This window comes from Orycteropus afer, unplaced genomic scaffold (genome assembly GCF_000298275.1).
Source record: "Orycteropus afer afer isolate SDZICR_OR568_19922 unplaced genomic scaffold, OryAfe1.0 scaffold00006, whole genome shotgun sequence".
Classification (NCBI taxonomy): Eukaryota; Metazoa; Chordata; class Mammalia; order Tubulidentata; family Orycteropodidae; genus Orycteropus; species Orycteropus afer.
The window spans coordinates 9225705-9245231 of NW_006921593.1; the positions used below are offsets into that span (position 1 = coordinate 9225705).

Consider the following 19527-nt stretch of genomic DNA (forward strand, 5'->3'; position numbering starts at 1 on the left):
GCTATGTTATCATTTCACATTTCACCACTTTAGTGATCAGCTTCAACACTAGGCTCAACGACAGACTCAAACGAGCAGGGACCACGAAGGTGGCGCCTGATTGCGTGATGTCTCAGTGTGTGTATGTAAGGTCACCATTGAGAAGGAGCCGACTCACCAACAAGTCACATCATCATCATCATCACAATAGTTTTAATAGCAATTCCTTGGGTTTCTAGAAAATCATCTACAAATAACAGCTAAATGTGAACACTTACCATTGTTATGTGCTGTTCCAAGTTTTTAATCCTCAACAACTGCACGAAGCAGGGACTATTGCTAATTTACAGCCAAGAGATTAAGTAACTTGCTCGAGGCCAAAGAGCAAACAAGTGGCACAGTTAGCATTCAAACCCAAGACCCCTGGCTCCCGAATTCATGTTCTCAACCACCAGGCTAAACCTCTGCATCGACTGTATGAATTTCTTTTCTATCGACTTCTGCTTCTGTTTGAGTAGAACTTCCAGAACAATGTGAATTGGGGCTGACAGCCAACAGTTTTCTCAAGTTTCACTGAAATATCTCTGTTTTACCATTAAGTGTGGGAATGTTGGCTGTGGCTTAAAAAGGAAACTTCTGTCAACTGAGGATATTTCTAATAATGCATCCTGTCCCAAAATGAAGAGCCAAACATCAACTATTTGGGAAAGAGGGGTGAATCACAAACTTTTATTGATAAGGACTTCCGTTCCAAAGATTTATTCCAATCACGTTTACAATAGATAAAATTGCAACACCTCCTTGCTGGGAGAATGGAAGCTCTGATCAGTTTTGATGCTGACTTAGGACAGATATAACCCTCTACATGAGGCAAAAGTCTGTATCTGAACAATGGACCAGTGGGAGACATACACAAAAAAAACCACTTCATCACTTATTTTAAAGATACGCAGGAAACCCAAAGGAGTCAGCTTTGTGGGACTGATATGCAGTTTAGTTACCAGATATAAATGTACAACTAAAAGAACTGTCAATTCCCAGGGAATTAAGACTATGGATCCCCTGGATTAGCACCTAAAAAAGACGTAGAAAATAAAGGAAAAAGAAAAGGACAGCTTCCCATGAAAATCATGTGGGCCCAGGATGTCCTCTGAGCATGCTCCCACGGCACCGGGCAGGAAGGAGCCTGTCGCCTGCCGTGAGCCCCAAGCACCCCAGTACTGTGTGCACTCAGTGCTTTAAGACACTACATGTGCTGATCTTCTGAGAGGTTTCAAGTAGCTCTAAGTAAAGGATAAAAAGTTTGATACCTGCCCTAGTTTCACTCCAAAAATTACACTACACACTTGTAGTGTACTCCAGTGAAACCTGTGAAAGCCGGAACACAACAGGACTGCCTTGTTTTTGTGGGTCTCACAAGTTCTCTGCCTTTGACAGGGTGCAGCCTCACCCCTTTCTATTGCTCGTTTAGTGGGAAATATTTGCTTCTCTAGCGGGTTTCTATCTTACACAAGTTTTGGCTTTTGCAGGTTTGACTGTACTGGGGAGATACTGGGAAGCAAGGGGGTCTCCCCTGACCTCCGGGTGAGCTGTTTAAGATCTGCTCACGGTTTTGCAGCAATGCTCATAATGCACAGAAGGCCCAGAGCAGGAGGAGAACTGCAATGGCATGTGAAAGGGTCCACAGGATGCAGCAGGCCCGCCCTGCAGACGGCCGTGCAGCCTCCTGGGATGAGGAAGCAGGTAGCACCACACTGGGCATTTAATACAGTGTCTTTGTAACACCAAGTTAATGGCTTTCCTTGCTTCCAAAATTGACCAGTGGCTCTCAATGGGGGGGGGGGGGGCGGCGATTCTGTCCCCAGGGACCATCTGGCAAGTCAGGAGACATTTCTTCCCAACTGGGAGTGAGGAGGGAATGCTGATGACATCGGGAAGGTGAGAGTCAGGGACGTTGCTAAACATCCCTCCGTGCACACCACGGCCCCACAGCCAACTTCTCAGGCCCCCAATATCAGCAGGCCTAACTGTGAGAAACCCTGAACATGGTGGTCCATGAGTCAGAACTCACCAGGGAGACCGGAGGCACCTGCGCACTTCATAGCTCTCAGGGACGTTGCACCAGCTTCACCATCAGGCTCCTACTCACCCATCTTTTGACCAACACCCCGGGCCTAGTCCTGTTCGTCAAGGAGTTCAAATCGTATTTGTGGAACGAACAGGGGAAAAGATGCACGCATGTTCAAAGTCTGCAGTGACCCACACTGAGCAGCAGCTTTAGAAACGATCTCAACTGCGAGTGTCACAGTCTCTTAAGACAGAGGACCTTGAATCAGGACTGACCTGTTCAAAATGGAGTCACCGTTTTAATGGGAGTACGTCTAAGCACTTCCGCATTCCTGTCAGTGTGGCAAACCCAGTAAAATGGGGTCAAGGCAAACATTCCACAGGCTTCATTTTAAACGAACAAAATCACACATGAAATGCCATGCACAGCAGACACCATTCCTTGTTTTTACATATTTACAATTTTACATATGTACTTATTGACATATCTTCTATCTTTACAGTTACAAAATTATTTCAGACTGCGGGGACAGTGGTACCATTGAATCTCCTCAAACATACACTCTGTATCATTCATTTGATCCTTTAAAAGGCAATTATTTACCCCAAACGGAACCACAGTGCATAGTGCATGCCTCGGAGGAAGCACACAGGAAAATCATGGAGAAAAAGCAGATTTTGATGAAAGTTTCACACTAGCCTTAAGTGAATCTATTCTATTAACACAAATAAATAATATTTTATTATTTACTAACCTTCCTCTGTCAGAAAATACAAAACAAAACGGACCAAACCAACGAACAATCCCCACAAAACTGTACCTTTACAACTGCTGACACTTAGAAGCAAGTAAGCTGGATCCTAGAGCCCACTCAGCAAGGGCTGGCTCTAACTGAGGCCGCACCAGTGTCACACGCCAACGGCATCATCCTGCATAGACCTGAGGCTGCAGCGGTGGAGGGAGCTTATCGTTTTCAACATTTTCCGAGTCGATAGCTGCGAAAGGTTGATCTGGGGGCGGGATTTCAAGTGGGTATCTCTCCACAATGTCTTGGACCTCTCTGGTGACCCCGTCCGTCCAGTCTATAAGGTCTTTCTCCAGTTTCTTGGCTTCACTCATGATCCTTTCCTGTCGCTCATTCAATTGAGACAAGAGATCCAAGTTCTTGTACATCTGCTTAACACCCAAGCAAGCGTCTGGGGCCCAGGCCTCGGGTTCCTGCTTTCGGGGAGAGGTCTGGCCGGACATGTAGCGATCAAAATCCTCCTGGCTCAGGTTCAGAGACTGGGCATCTAGCTTTTCAATGAAGGCCACGGCACAGCACTGAAGAGAAAATGTCACGTGTCATGTCAGGAAAGCCACCAACACTCAAACAGGTACTGTAACAGACTCATTCAGAGAACAAGTTTTGAGATCAGCCAGACTGGGCTGTCACCTCCATCATTCACCAGCGACAGTTCTGTGACCCTGGGGAAGTTACTTAACATAACTCAACTGACACCCTCTGCCATGGTCTGTAATAAGCAAGGTACAGTGGGAGTGATGACCAGTCTGGAAATGCAGGGCCAGTGCCACATGAAACAGATGTCCGTTAGTTTCGTACATTGACTGAATTTTTCTGCAATGAGCACATACCATATTCACATCAAAAAAACAAAGCAATTAAAAAAAAAAAAAAAAGAAAAACACAAAACCATGCAAGGTAACAGGGCAACACAGGCAGCTACCAGGACTGGCTGAGAAAGTTGTTCAGAGGGACTGCATCATGTCTCATGAAAAAGCAAATCATCTCTTTAAGGAGCACTTAGAAAATCTATTACAGCCAATCCACCAGCTGAGAGGAAATGGCAAATAGGCCCACCTGACCTTGCCACACAGGCCATATTCTGAGTATGGAAAGCATGCAGCCCCCTCCATTACATGGGAGAGGAAATGGCAGCCAAAGCAGTTTTAAAGTCCCTGGCCTAGGTGAACAGACATATGATATTGTCACTAATAGGAACAGGGAATACAGGAAGAGAAAACATCTGATGGGGAAACAATTTCAGTTTTGAACAAATTAAACATGGAGAGCTCAGTGCAAAGTCAGGAAACGTGGTAACAGAGCAGAGGAGACAGCCCAGGGGGAGAGATGCAGAGAGGACTCCAGGGAACAACACAATCCAGGGAGCAGAGGACAGAGCCCGTTAAGGATGGGAGAAGAGTATGGGGGGACACAAAACCTACCACTGAAAGGAGACGGGAGTGGGGGACATGGAGCCTACCAAGGACAGGAGGCGGGGGCAAGGAACCTACCAAGGGACAGAAGTCCCAGAACAGAGGCCTACTGAGAGAAGTGAAGAAAGATGAAGACTAAAACCATGCGATTTGGCAGCCGACAGATTTTTCACTTTTGCCGGAGCAATTTCGTTGGCAGCGGGCCAGATGCTGAGTCAGGCAAGAAGTAGATGAGAGAAGGCACAAGCGAAGTGAAGGCCCAGGTGAAGGGGCCGGGAAGCTGGGAGATGAGCCAGCAGTAACCTCGTCGACAACAATGACCGCCTTCTCACTCCCGGGCCTACTTCCGCTATCCTGCCCACTCTGCCCTTCTCTGACCTCCAGTCTCTCAACTCTCCACAGAAGAGATGAATCCAAAAGGCTCTTCTCCAGAAGTCAAAGTACCTGCTCTACACATGGTGAGAAAAAGGAGTGCTTCCACCTCACCCACTCGGACCAACTCAACCACCACATGCTGGAAGGGACGAGAAGGAAGGAGACACGGCAAGGAGAGAGCAAGTGTCAGTCCCGATCTCACTGCCTGCACACCATGCTCCAAGAAGCCAGCACCCCAGTAACAGGCAGTGAGGACAGCAGCTGAAGACGAGTCAGTAAGAGGCGGGCCCCAGCACTCAGAGATCAACACTTACACAATTTCGGGAATCCATTTTAAGGAAAAGATAAAAAGATTACAAATACAGACACTTCTGGTAAGACGGAGGAATAGGCAGACAAGTGACGCAGACCCTCTTCAACAAAGAAAAGAAGAACCAATTGACAGAGATACAAAAGACAATCCTGGAGCTCTGCGCTTTGAAAGGAACTATACAGAAGTGGATTAGGCACCAACTAGTGGAAAAAACTGAACAAAAACAGTGAGTACAGAAACGGTCGGACTGTCAGCTACTCTGACAGGACCAACAGACTGAATATTTCCAAGTGGTGTTGTGACCTGAGAATTGACTTAGAGATCAGCCCTGGTCACCAAGGGCTGCAGGGATGACTGCACTGGTGGCCTATGACTAGGAAGGGAAACACCAAGGAGGCAGACAACATGAGCTGTGGACTTTCCACTGTCCAGAGGGCGCAGCCATTTTGATTGTTTACAAGCGGCAGCCATTTTGGATATTTAAAATGACCAAGGGTGCAGCCATTTTGAATCTTTACAAGTGGCAACCATTTTGGATTGTAAAGTGATAGTGTTCTCATTCAGATTCCAGGGACCTAGGAATAGGCTCTGTTTGCCAACGTCAGCAGGGACATACGAGAGGCTGATCACAGGAAGGGAGACAGGTGGTGAGTGTATAAGTGCTGTCAACTGGTGAATAGAGGAGCACAGTACCCTGTTTGCATAGATAACATACAAACAAAACAAAGAAAACTAAAATCGTGGGCAAGTCACTCTTACAATCACCAATTAAATATAAACACAAAAATGGCACAATGCCTTGGAGACAACAGAGCATCACAGTCCACACAAAGAAGCACTATAAAGCAGGAGAAACAAAGGGACCAGGATACAGACCCAAAACACATCCCTGAGGAAGACGCAGCATTGGAACTCCCTGATAAGGAATTCAAAAGAATTATATTTAGGTATCTTCAACGAATTGAAAGACAGATCAAGGAAAACACAGAGAAAACCCTAGAACAATTTTGAAAAACAATACAAGAACAAAATGACAAAATAAATGAAAAATTAGATATGATACAAAATCTACACATAGAAATCTAGATTAATACCAAATTTTCAGAAACAGGTAAGACATTGAATAGACAAAGGGGCAGAATTGAATCAATGGAAGACAGAATTAGAGAGACTGAAGGCAAATACCAGAACACTTTTTTGGAAAGGGATCAGTCAGAAAAAAGATCAAACCAAAATGGGGGATACCATCAAAAGGAATAACCTACATGTAACTGGAATTCTAGAACAGGAAGAGACAAACAAAACTACAGAGAAAATTGTGGAAGATTTGTTGGAAAAGAATTTTCCTGGTATGAAAGATGAGAATATATCCATTCAGGAAGTCCAACGAACACCAAACAGGAAAGACCCCAAAAGAAAATCACCCAGACATACCATCATCAAACTCATCAAAACCAAATACAAAGAGAGAATCATGAGAGCAGCACGGGAAAAACGAAAAGTTACCTACAAGGAGCAACCAATAAGACTAAGCTTGGATTTCTTGACAGAAACCATGCAGGCAAGAAGATATATACCATGGGATGGTATATATGTAACACTGAAGGAGAAAAATTTCCAACCAAGAATTGTGTACCCAGCAAAACTGTCCCTTAAATAGGATGGTGAAATTAGGACATTTTCAGATAAGCAGAAATTAAGGGAATTTGTTAAAACCAGACCAACCTTGTAAGAGATGCTAAAGGGAGCACTGACTACAATTTACCCCAATTCAACAGCTCCCTTCCCACTTCCTCCCCATAGTTACCTCTTCCCTGTGTCCATCCCTCCATGCACTCCTGCCCCCTGAGCTGTCTCCCTGTGCATAAACAGCCCTTCTTTCTCCCATGATTGTTCTCTCCAAGGAGCGTATCTATCTCAGGTAAATATTCAACTCATATACCTGTCTTCTGTTTGGCTGGAAGCCACAGGTGTGGGTTCAATTCCAGACCTGAAAGGCAGCTAGGAGCCATAGTCTCAGGGGTTCCACCAGGCTCTATCAGACCAGCAAAACCCAGCCCCCCCTTTTTTTTTCCAAATAATTTTGAGTTTTGTTCCACAATGTTTTCCCTCTCTATCCAGGATCTCCTACATAGATCCCCCTTCCGAGTGGCTGACAACGGCAGCTGGGCACCATCTAGTTCTTCAGGTCTCACAGTCATATAGGCTATGGATCACATGGTGTACCAGTTGGAATTGGCTCATTCTTCAAGTACCTCAGTGTTTAGCTCTAAGAAGCAATTTGCAGAGATAAAACTCCCAAGTCTTTCAGAAGCGAATCTCAGGCCAAGCTCTGACTTCATCAAGGGACAAACAGCCTGACTAGGTGAATGGCTCTTTGACTCCAGGCCTGAGGAGCAATGCACAACAGTGGGGAGGCTAGTCACATGTCTGTCCTTGTCTCTCAAGGGAAGCCACGAACTCTGCTCAATACTGGGAGTTCTGCATGGTCTGGTCACATGCACTCTGGTCAGTACTGGGTGGAGTGCCTGGATGCTCTGGTTGTGTGAGCTATGGTCAGTACTGGGACAGGGTGTATGCATGGCCTGGTCACATGCATGCTGGTCAGAATTAGGGGGAGTGTCTGCATGGCCTGGTCATGTGAGTTCTGGTCAGTAATAAGGAGACATGTCCACATGGCCTGGTCACGTGCACTCTGGTCAGAACTGGGGGAGTATCTGCACGGCCTGGTCATGTGCACACTGGTCAGAACTGGAGGGCTGCCTACATGGCCTGGTCACATGAACTCTGATCAGTACTGGAGGGAGGGATGTCTGGGGGCAGGTGTCTGCATGGCCTGGTCATTTGCACCCTGTGATGTGGGGCAGGTTTCTTCAGCTCCGAGGGGCAAGATCTCATCACAGGGTCTGTGTGTGGCTTGCCACATGCCCGAAATAAACCCCTTAGTGGTGGTTTCCATCACACAGGGCATCACCTGCTTACCAAACCAAAATTAAAAAAAAAACAAACTACTGCCATCAAGTCAATTCCAACTCAGCAACCCTCTAGGATAGAACAGAACTGCGCTACAGAGTTTCCAAGGCTGTCAATCTTTACAAAAGCAGACTGGTGGGCTTGAACCATTGCCAACACCTTTTGATTAGCAGCTAAGTACATCAACCACTGCACCATTAGGGCATTACACACTCACCAGGTTGGTGAAATAGTAGCCATCCTCTCCCGTCATCAGCCGGCTGGGGTTGCAGAAGCGAGTAATGTACTGGATGTTGGACTGGAGGCGAGGGGGGTTGCCCTTCAAAACGATGTAGATGAGCGTGGGCAGGAAGTCATCGGCAGAGGCCGGCTCGTTCTTGGTGATCTTGATGGCATTGAAGATGTGCTTGCTGCACTTGGTGATGCAGGCTAACTTGTCGCGAGGTACCCGCTTTGAATCCATCTCAATGATATCTGTAAAGACAGCCAGTGAGAAAGTAGCTGTGGGGAAGCACCGTCCAGGCTACAGAGGGGCCACCAGTGAGTGAAACCTCTGGCCTCACAAATGGAAATACGAGCTCAGCCTTGTAGAACCTACTTGTGAGCCAGGCACCCCACGCTACACTCTACAAGCATGATGCTTTGAATCCTCAGAAAACCTGATGCAGTGGGTACTAGTCTGGAGATGAGGCAACTGAGGCTCGGGCCGGTTCTGACTCTCCCTGGATGACAGAGTGAGAGAGCTGGGCTGTGAAGCTGCCCATCTGACTCTATAGCCCATGTTGGTAATCACCACGGTGACACATCTGAGGATGGCACAGGACTAGCAGTGCTTTGTCCTGTTGCACACACGGTCACTCTGAGTCGGCTGTTGCGCACACGGTCACTCTGAGTCGGCTGTTGCGCACACGGTCACTCTGAGTCGGCTGTTGCGCACACGGTCACTCTGAGTTGGAACTGACTCAATGGCACCTGACAACAACCAATTAAGAAAGACCAGTGGTGTAGGTCATGTCCTCTCTGATGACGTAGGCAGGCAATTTTAGGTTAGGAAAAAAGCAAATGCTTTAGTCCTCCCAGAGCTGGAATGTACCCACTTTTGGGCTGGCAAGGTATGGGGCTGCAAGAAACAAAGAATAAGGTGGCTTCTAAACTTGTGTGGTTGACCTTTTTCACTATCAAAATATCCCTTGAACCTCCATCTCAGATGCATTGAGAAAAAAGCTTCACCTCTCAAATTCTGTTAAGAAATTACTGATGTACCGAAATCATCATTTTTAGTTCTTTTTCAGTAAACAATAGCTCAGCACTTGTAGTTTCTGGTTTGATAAGGTTTGACCTGCAGCTTTCAGAAAAGAACAGATGGTCTTGAACTTTCTAGTAAAAGTCTTTGGGAAAACTAAGTAGAAGGCTCATATCCTGGCTTTTAGATCCGTATGGTGTCCATGACTTTCTGGGAAAACTACCCCCAACCTTCTATCTCTTATGCTGTTCCCTTAGGCAGGGGTGGGGGTGTGCCTTGACCCAAAGGAGTCCATTCTTAAGACCTGTGATACAGCCCAGCAGAAATGCGCTGAACAACAAAGATGACTGCATGTATGCAGGCCTGTTAGATCTACCTCCAGAACATGCATGGGAAATCAGAGAAGAATTCACTGAGAAACAGTAGTTGAAATGTGAAGACTTACAAAGGGAAGTGTAACCTGAGAGAGTGGGAGACTCAGCCAATAGCTGAATGCTTGGAGTAAAGACCTACTTGCTGTTGTAAGGACAATACAGTCCCTGCAACAGCTGTGTGAGGCGCTGAGGCGTTTTCCACAAATGTCCATTTCTCCCCAAAGCCCATGGGGGGGAGTATCCGGCTCTCACAAACACAAGAAATCCACTCCGCGGCCCTCCTCCACCCCTGCTGCCATCAGCTGACCCACTCTCTTCCCCGTGAGCTGCAGAACATCATCTCTGCATGAGCAGGCCTTTGAGTCTTCTCCTTAACTAAAGGAAAGCTGGCCAAGGTTAGAAACTCCTTTCAGTAGAAGGGTTGCTGGTTTTTGTTTTTGAATTTTTCTATTTCACATTTTGGGTGCTTCCCCTGAACAGGAAACAAGAAGCTCATTAGGAGCGTGGACCTACCCAGAACAGCAGAGCCACATGAACTAAGGTTGTTCATTTACTTCTTGAACAAACGAGAAAATAATCCAAAATACATCTCTGATTAACAAACAAGGAAAGGAATTTGCTCTGTAAACTTTCACCCAAATCACAATAAAAATTTTAAAAAATAAAAAATAAGCAACAAAAAGCATCCTTTTGCAATGTACCAAATGTGAGTGATCAACGTGGCGGCACTGAGAAAGAAGAAGACATAGACAGTGCATGGGACAGACAACAAAAGATGAACCCTTTTGCACATACATTGACAATCCCAGGGCTGTCAGTGAAGGCAAACACTGATATACAGGTGGATAGATGGGTTTACAGGCTGAACTATTAGGTATGTCTATGCAAGGGGAGAGTATGCCCAAGACTATGTATAGGGTTGGCAGACGATGTTTCTAGAAGTGCATCTGTATGTTCTGTAAGAATTTCCAGGTATATGGTAGAGCTGACAAGGGACAAGGTTGTATTCACTTCTTGGCCATACTCAGCTACCCAGAGGGAGCAAGTAGTTGGACCTGTGGGCATCAAGTGACATCAAGCTCAACTGGCATAATATACTACACAAAACACTGTTCCACATCCTATTTTGGTGAGTAGTGACAAGGATCTTAAAAACTTGCAAGTGGCCATCTAGATGCAACAACAGGTCTCTCCTCATCCACAGCAAAGAAGAATGAAGAAAACCAAAGATGCATGGAAACAATTAGTCTGAGTGACTGGTACACCATGCAATTCTCAGTCTATACAACTATGAGACCAGAAGAACTAGATGGTGCCCGGCTACCATAGTCAACCACTTGGGGGGGATCTATGTAAGAGATCCTGGATAGAGAGGGGAAACAATGTGGAACAAAACTCAAAATCATTAAAGGAAAAAAAAAAAAAAAGAGACCAAGTTTGCTAGTCTGATAGAGCCTGATGGAACCACTGAGACTATGGCCCCTAGCTGCCCTTCAGGTCTGGAATTGAACCCACTCCTGTGGCTTCCAGCCAAACAAAAGACAGGGACATGAGCTGAACATTTACATTAGGTAGATATACTCCTTGGAGATCGATCATGGGAAAAAAGAAGGGCTTGTATGCACAGGGAGACAACTCGGGAGCAGGAGTGCATGGAGGGATAAACACAGGGAAGAGCCAACTATAGGGAGGAAGTGGGAGGGAAGCTGTTGCATTGTGGGAAATTGTAGTTAATGTCATGAGACAAAGTATATGTGAGCTGCTGTATGCAAAGCAAATTTGCTCTGTAAACTCTCACCCAAATCACAATAAAAATTTAAAAAATAGCATCCTTTTAGTGCAGTCACTCTAACCTGGAGAGTACCTTGCCATTCTCCGAAATGATTTCAAATAAAAAAAATGCAACTGGGTCTAAAGAAATTAACTCAGCTGCATTTGACCACAATTTGGCTCAATGGCCAAGAAGTGAGAGACCTTGGTCACTATGTGCAAAGAGGGAAGGGTGCCTACTACTGCTTTGAACGCATGAAATTCCTCAAACTGACAGCCAACTCAGGCAACCCACTTCCGTTGTGTTCCACTGTGCCTTTGGTGGTCTGCCTTTTGGAAAGATTTTACTAACTTTCTGCTCACTGACATCAATATGGACAAATAACAGCAGAACGTGAGCTTCGAGGAGAACCTCCCAGTGTCCAGTCTCAGTTTTGCTCACCTGTGATTGCTTTCACCACCATGTCAGACACTTCTGGAATCTCTTCATTAACAGGGACACAAAGCATCTGTGGTGTGACCCAGTGCAGGGCTCTACGAGAAGAGAGCAGCAGAAGTGAAGGGGCATTCTGAGAAAGCACGGGACTCATTGATGCTATCATTTCCTTTAGAACACAGGGCTCCCCTGCCTCATCACACAATCCCAGGCCCATGTACATCACCCTTGCACCCATCAGGAGCTGAGCTGATATGCCCAGAGCAGCCAGACTTCTGAAGTGAGACTTCTCCTCTGCACTTACCACAGGACGAACAGTAGACAAGTTTAGTGGTTCAAATGGGATAATGCTTCCAAGACTGGAAAGCACTCAGCACTGAAGAATGAAGATCTGAGAAGCACGTGCCGTCTTCTCAGACTCTATCCAGCAACAAGCATGTGTCACCTGGGCCTGATCACTGTGCATGTTCCAGTGACGTCTCCACTCCAAAGATTCTGCTGCTGACCAGCACTACTTTCTTGGTTTTTCTCGGTCTAAGGCCCATCTAATTATTTCTGGCTTCTGACCTCTTGTCTCTATTTTCCTTTTTCCCATTAACAGAGCCTCACTTCTGGTGTGACAACCTCAAGGACCAATCTACCAACAACCCTTGTCTGGGAACCTATCTGGAGTGCCTCAGCCACTTTCCTCCAGAACACTTTGCCATGCCCAGCCTTGGACCCACTCCCACACTTAGCTGGACAAGTCCCTAACGGTTTTTCTGGGGCTCTACACAGAAAATGGGGTGTTCTGGGAAACGCTATTCACTCAGTGCCATGGAGAGCTGTAGTTAGAGGGATGGCTGAATGACAGGCACCTTGGTAGGGATGGGGAAGAATGACACGACTGCACTGCTATCGACATTTACAGTTTCCTGCCTGGTAAGACAAGCAGCCATGAGACATGAACTCAGTCCTCCTGTCCCTGGTAAATTCTGGAGATACGGCACAATCTCAAACAGGACACAGTACTTGCCTAAAGCTGCCTGGATTTGGATGTGTAAGCAAGATGGTGGCTCAAGAACCTTTTTACTCCTCTCACTTTACCACGTTCCTTTCCTTTGATCACTGCAGAGACACTTACATGATAAGGATGGTAGGCACCTCAGCTGTTATTTTCTCTCTAGGTTTGAAACTCAAATGCTGTTTTTCCACAAAACTTACCTGATCCTCTTCTGAATAGCAAGATCTTTCTTCTCATCATCAGTAGTTTCTGGACAGAACACGTGTTTATAGAGACGAGTCATGATGTACTTTTCAATCTGATCCATTATCTTCTCAACTCTTTCTGGAGGCACTGAAACCAAAATGGGTTTAAGAGCTCAAGAGAAGATGGACATTTTAAATTACGAGTGTGTTTTCATAGTACTTTCTACATAGCAGAGGACAAATTGACTAGAAACGAAAGCATGTTACGTTAAAAAATATCCTTTAAAAACTATCTCAACTTCTGAGACTGCCTTTTACAGAAGCCCCACTTGTAGTAGAAGCTGTGTTGGCAGAACTTAACAGGTATACACCCTGCCAAGTGGGATGCCCTCAGCGCAGGCCACCTCATTCCTACATTAGAAAACCACTGAGATTAGCAAGACTGGTGAACTGGCAAGACTCAGTTTCTTGCTTCTCTGAGGTTTCCCATGAAGCCTGAGAGCTCTCTCTGGTGCTAACACACGGGGGCAGATCTCTCAGAGGAACGCACATGCAGAGTACTCCCTGCAGTCCCACCTCAACAGAGGGTGAACCCGAGAAGAATCCCTACAACCTAAAGCTCTAAGCAGTGAGGCTCAATTTTCCTTTCTGACCCACACCCCAGAAGAAAAGATCATCACACGCAATGACTCATCAAGAAGTGAACTGCCAGGTGGGGTCCATTTAGAAAAGCCCCCCAACCCCTTTGCAGTAGAGTCCTCATGCATGGCCCTGATTATCCTATGAAGATACACATGGTGGAACTCACAGGTACCGTTATACACACCAGCAGCTACCAGGGTGTCAGGAGGGTAGTTCACAGGGTGCTGTAGGGGAGCCAACCAGGCCCCCCAGAGACAGAGGGAGATGCTAAGAGATCGAGCTGGCTAAACAATGTTACCTTTTCCACGAGTCTGTGTTCTTTCAGCCACATTTTGGTAAAAATCCTGAGTAAATTCTGACTGTTCCTCAATGCTTAGTTCCTGAAACCAAAGGATAAAGAGGCTGCTTAGAAGCTAAAGAAAGATCATGACCACAGTTCTAAATTTTAAGTTTTCAAAACCCACTCCTTGTATTGGAACTAATGCCAAAAGTAGTTAAAAATTGTAGTAACTTTGAAAAACCTATCCATGAATAATATGTACCTCTTTTAATTCTCTCACTGGGTGTATGTTTGTACAAGGATACACTACAATGCTTTGATAATTTATACATTTTGTGTGCATTTCTATTTACCTAGTCTACTTATTCATTGTTAATGGCTTCACATTTTATTCTATTAATCAGTTTATTTAATCATCTACCACAGTGCATTGAGGTTGCTTCCTTGTTTCCATTATTATGCATTACAGAAACAGACAATTTTGTGGAGATGTTTTCTTCTGGATTATGACTCTGATACATTTCCAAGAGTGGCATCAACAGATCAATAAGCACAAATAATCTGAGAGTTATAGCAATCTATCACTAGACACAAGCCTCAGAAACACCAAACTGCCGTCATTAGCTGTGAGTGTGTTTATTTCTCCATGGTTTCTACAGCACTGGCTTTGTCATTTTTATTTGGTTTCAGTGATTTCATAGGTGTGATATGTGTATTTATTCCCACTTTATTCCAAAGAGGACTTAAGGTCTATATGAAAGATGTGCATGGTTCAGCACAGTAAATTAGGAGGTGATGAAAAGCAAATCCCGGGGACAGAAAATGGCTGCTGTGGTGACTGCCCAGAACCGCACTGCTGGAGGGACCCGTACATCAGTCGAGTGTCAGCCCACAAAGCTGCCTAACTTCCACCTAGATGAAAATCCTTACGTAATTCAGTATCCAAAAGATGAAAGCAAATTAACTCTTCAGGTGAAATACAATCATTCCTGACACCAAAATCAGAAACGCCTCCCGAGGGTTCTCATAAAGAGGGCAGTGTGCCCAGGACAAAGTCCCCAGGACTGCTGGCCGCAGCTCTCCTCCGCTGCAGCCCCACTGAGGTTCCACTCGGAACGGGCCAGAGCACTCAGGGCAGGCAGGCAGCAGACCGTGCTTAACCGCCTCCCCACTGCTCTTCCATCTCTGCCTTCGTGGCTGGGCCCTCAGTGCCTCCCACCTGGAACCTAGCCGCTCTCCTCTACTCTACCCCCACTGGGCTTGCTCGATGTTCATCTGTCTTACACGATACAGCCAAGCGGGTCTTCTCAGATCGTGGTCTGCTCACTGTGCCTCAGAACCTCCGGTCCTTCCATCAGATGTCCCCTGAAGTGGGACAACAGTCCACCCTACTCCCCTACCCTACTGGCTTACCTGTTGTCCCAGAGCCTGCTTTTGCCTACATTCTAAAATACTAGACATATTACTCTCTCTGTCCACATGACTCTGAGTCTTCCCTGCTCTTGCAACATCTGTCCAAGGAGGTCCTCACAGTATCATCTGTCAGGCTCAGTTCACAGCTTACCTCCTCGGGCTCTCCCTCATCCCTTGTCAGAATGACCTTGTAGGTCTCACAGCACTTTGAGACCATCCTGATGGCAGCCTCTATTACTGCCCTGATTAGGCATCTATGGACTTATCACCTGGTTGAACTGAAGCTGACTCTCTTACCTTTTCTGCTTTTCTGGGTGCTGACCTTAGTAAACCTGATACATTTGGGAATAGTGAGCTCTTCTTTTACATTCACCATAATTTCCCCCAGTTGCTTCCACTTCATCTGAGTTTTATTTTCACCTCACAGATGATTTAAAAAGCCTTCACCTAGTCATAAGAAACAGTTCTTCCACAGTTCAAGGTTAGCTCCTCTCTCCAGCTGAAACAACTATCCATCTACTTTCTTCTAAATTTTTCATGTTTAACTCTTCAATTTGGCTGGAATATAGGGTGCATGGTATGAAACAAAGAGTTACAATTATCTGTATATGAATTTATCAGTGTTTTTCAGCAGCAATTAGTTAAAAAAGACTCAACTTTTTTTACCCCCAACCTGTCATGTAACTTGCTCCTGAGAAACTGAAGTTATTTCTGGAATCCCTAATTTATTTCATTCATCAACAGTTTTATTTTACCAAAATCTCATCTAGTTATGATTTTCATTTCAGAATCTATTTTGAAGTCTGCTAGCTATAGAAACTGCCTTCCCCTCAAAAAAATTTATATGGTCTATGTGTTTCCTTGTTGTTCTAAACAATGTAACACTGTAATTTAAATACTTTAAGTGCTTACATTGTCCTATGAAATATTGTTAAATTATTCTTTTTCTCAGTGAATTTACTCTGTAAATCTTCACCCAAATCCTAATAAAAAAAAAAAAAAAAATTATTCTTTTTCTCAACTAGATCCAAGATACAATCTTCAAACAGTCCTTCAATTCTCTGAAAAAAACTCTTAATTTTCCATATTAGGTTAAGTTCTCAATAATTAATACTCTTTGTTGCTATTGTCTTTTAAAACTATTTATTTATTTTCAAATGAGCTACGTGCATTACTTTTCATCACTGGTAGATCACACTGCATCAGAACTTTATGGATTTATCTCATATTATGCCATTTTGCTGAATTTGTATCTCTATTAGTACTGTTTCCCTGGTAAAATAATAACATCTGGAAATTATATTTCTATTCATTCTAAAAACACTTATTATGTAACTAGTAGAACTGCCAGCCCCTGTACCAGACAATGAAATGCAAAGATTAACAAAATGCTCAGGGGCTTTCAGATGACTGGGAAGAGTGAAAGGCAAATGAATGATACCATCTGTGGCAGTTACAAGCAAGCAAGAAGGACAGACCACACAGGAAATGGCTACACAGGAAAGCTCCCGTTTCTTTTTCTTATCTCATCTATCGTTAACAATCACCTCTCAACAGGCATGACAGTGACAGCAAAGAGTACCCTTTTTCATACAAACACCTGGGAAAGACAGTGGGTGAGGATGTGTTTCTTCTAGTGATGTTCGTGAGAGAGGCTATCTCCTTACACTGATCTTCTGGCCACTCCTACTGGTGTGAGTAATAAAACTACTTTGTCTAGGACCCAGGAGACTCGTGACTTCTGAAAGTGCCCGTGAAACTGTGGCAGGCTAAGTTGTTAGTCTTGGGGTGGGTAAATCTCAGGCCCTTCCTAGTGCTTGACATTGTACACTACTGCACACTTCACCACATCAAAGAAACTTCCCCAAGATGTGCTCAATCCATTTTCTCAGGAAATGTGTATGGTTAAATGATGTTAAGCTAGGGTTAGTTAGGTGAGTTGAAGTTGTATTTATTTGCTTAGTTACATGAAAGGACATTAACTTGTAGCCAAAGGCAACAATGACTTCCCTAGAGAACATGCAGCTTAAGAAATAACTACTGACTATCAGGTATGTACCGGGCATGCAGCTAGATGCATGAGATATACCCACAGGACTTGGCCAGCTGACCATCAAACACTTAGCGCAGAAATGGAAAAAAGGTTTCACAGTGACTCTTAAAATAGAAGGAACCTGAGGCCAAGTCCAGGTCTCCTATACCAATCAGTGATGTCTTGAACCCATTACGCACGGTGGTGGCTGCACCATTTAATTCCCTCTTACTTTAGCACACTGACATAAAGTCAACCACAGTGTCACACACCAAGGGTACATTAGATTTCTGAGCAAAAGGACAATGAACAAACTCAAGCTAAGCTGTTTTCTAAACTGTAGTATCATATAGTTTACATGCTATGTGTACTATAGACTATGTGCTAATATGATACAATGTATCCTGTGACCCATCCATATATGAGAATAAATAACTTAGAAACCTCAATTTTTACTTTTGATCAAAACAAATTAAAGCTATGTGTCACATGAGCTGTGCTTTTTCCCCATATTCAAGAGCAATCTACCACTGCTTCTAACAAAAACAAACCAAAAGGTGATGACCGAGTGCTGATTCCACAGAGTGTCACTGTTTGCTCACAAGCACCTAGAGGAAAAGGGCTGTTTCCTTATTCCTGGGGGAGCCCCAATCCTGGACAGCAGGGTAGACGCTTCTTTTCTCCCTACTGACTGACTTCAATATTGTAACAGCATTCTGGGAGAAGGTCATTTTGCTTTTCAGCCTACGGATCTCTGCCCACAGTTGAATGCAGCTAAGCAGTTCATGACCATGCTATCTTCTGATTCGCTTCTCCTTCCTCTCGAAGACTTCCTCACATCACTGAAGGAACTCTGAGAGATAATTCTGAGTTAATGGCTGTAGTATGTTATAAGAGAATTAGCAACTATTTACAAAATGAGTCCCCATATGGGCAGTCTGTCACTACGAATTATCAAAACTGAGTGTATGCGTCAAAAAAGACCTACGCATGGAAGTCACCAGTTCTGGTTCTGAGCTGTCTAAGTCTGGCTGTGTGACCTTGGACAAGTTACCCTCTCCAGCACTCAGCTTCCCTATCTATAAAAGAAAGGGACTGAAGCCAGAGAGGTGCTGAGGTCCTATTCACGTCTAAAGTCTATCTTTCCCTTCTCTAACTGAGCAAAGAGAGGAAAATTAGAAACAAACAAACAAAAAAAAAAAACAGAACTCTAACATTACTGCTACTGGTCTACAACTGCTGCTCAGTGTTAGACCTACTCTGGCCCTCTCTGTAGTTTACACCACTTACGAGTCACAAGTGAGGAAGGCCTATTACTCAAGCACAGCACCCGAGTGTCTTCAATGCCTGACTTGCCAGGCACAGATGATGCAGATACCATCGAGTTGCAGTGGAAAAGTACTAGCTTGGGGGCTGAGTTTTAACCTGGCTCAGTGGCTTCCCTTAGGTAAGTAACTTAACCAAGTCTTGATTTTCTCAGGAGTAAAATGACAAGGTTGGACTAGATTATCTCTAAGACCTTTCCCAAAACCAAACTTCCATGTTTTTAAGTAGTTATTCTCAACCTACCCTTTTGTAATGCATTGCTTCCAAAAACATCTTGGTCTGCTTATAGATTTCTTGACCTATCTTGTGGTACGTCTTGAGAAATTCTATGAACTCCTTAGACACTCTGTCCGTCTCAATGCTGGTTTGCCGGTTTATGGAAGGGCTGGGAGCTTTTGCTTCCTGGATTTCTGCTGGGAAAATTAAACAAAATCAGTTTCATGACACAGAGGATCCATGCAGAGAGTTACTCCGAGATCTAATTTAAGGTTATTTAAATAGTGCTTAATCAAAGTTAAACTCGAAATAATTTTACATTGAAGTATTTGGACAGTTTTCCTAACGTAAGCTCAATCTATTAAAAAGTGAATAGAAGTACAAGAGATAAAACTACATGACTTAGAAGACATTCCTAGTCACATAAAAGCTGCTCTATTAGTATTTTGTTGGCCCAAATACTAGGCTTTGATCTATGTATCTAATCATTAACCCTGAAAAGGCACCACTATCTGCAACAACTTTCTCAGATTGCATAAGTTTACAAAATAGTCAACAACATGTAAAACAACAATCAAGACAAGTACAAAGTGCTAGGTAACTTTTCAGATCCCCTTTGACCTGCCCAAAAGGGAAAGACTAACTTGCAGCACGGGGACTCACAATCAGCTGACCTACCATT

At 44.5% G+C, this 19527-nt stretch overlaps 1 protein-coding gene across 1 annotated transcript in view; it reads right to left on the reverse strand.

Annotated features, from left to right (window-relative positions):
- Window positions 1-2971: 2971 nt before the first annotated feature.
- The window catches only part of RABGEF1 (RAB guanine nucleotide exchange factor 1), an 84891-nt gene continuing 68335 nt past the window's right edge, over window positions 2972-19527 (reverse strand). Inside the window, exons 7-12 of the mRNA XM_007940651.2 lie at window positions 18873-19039; window positions 13877-13958; window positions 12952-13084; window positions 11755-11846; window positions 8143-8399; window positions 2972-3370 (exon numbers count right to left, since the gene is read on the reverse strand). Of these exons, the coding sequence (XP_007938842.2) occupies window positions 2972-3370; window positions 8143-8399; window positions 11755-11846; window positions 12952-13084; window positions 13877-13958; window positions 18873-19039 (1130 nt within the window). The remainder of the gene's footprint in view (window positions 3371-8142; window positions 8400-11754; window positions 11847-12951; window positions 13085-13876; window positions 13959-18872; window positions 19040-19527) is intronic.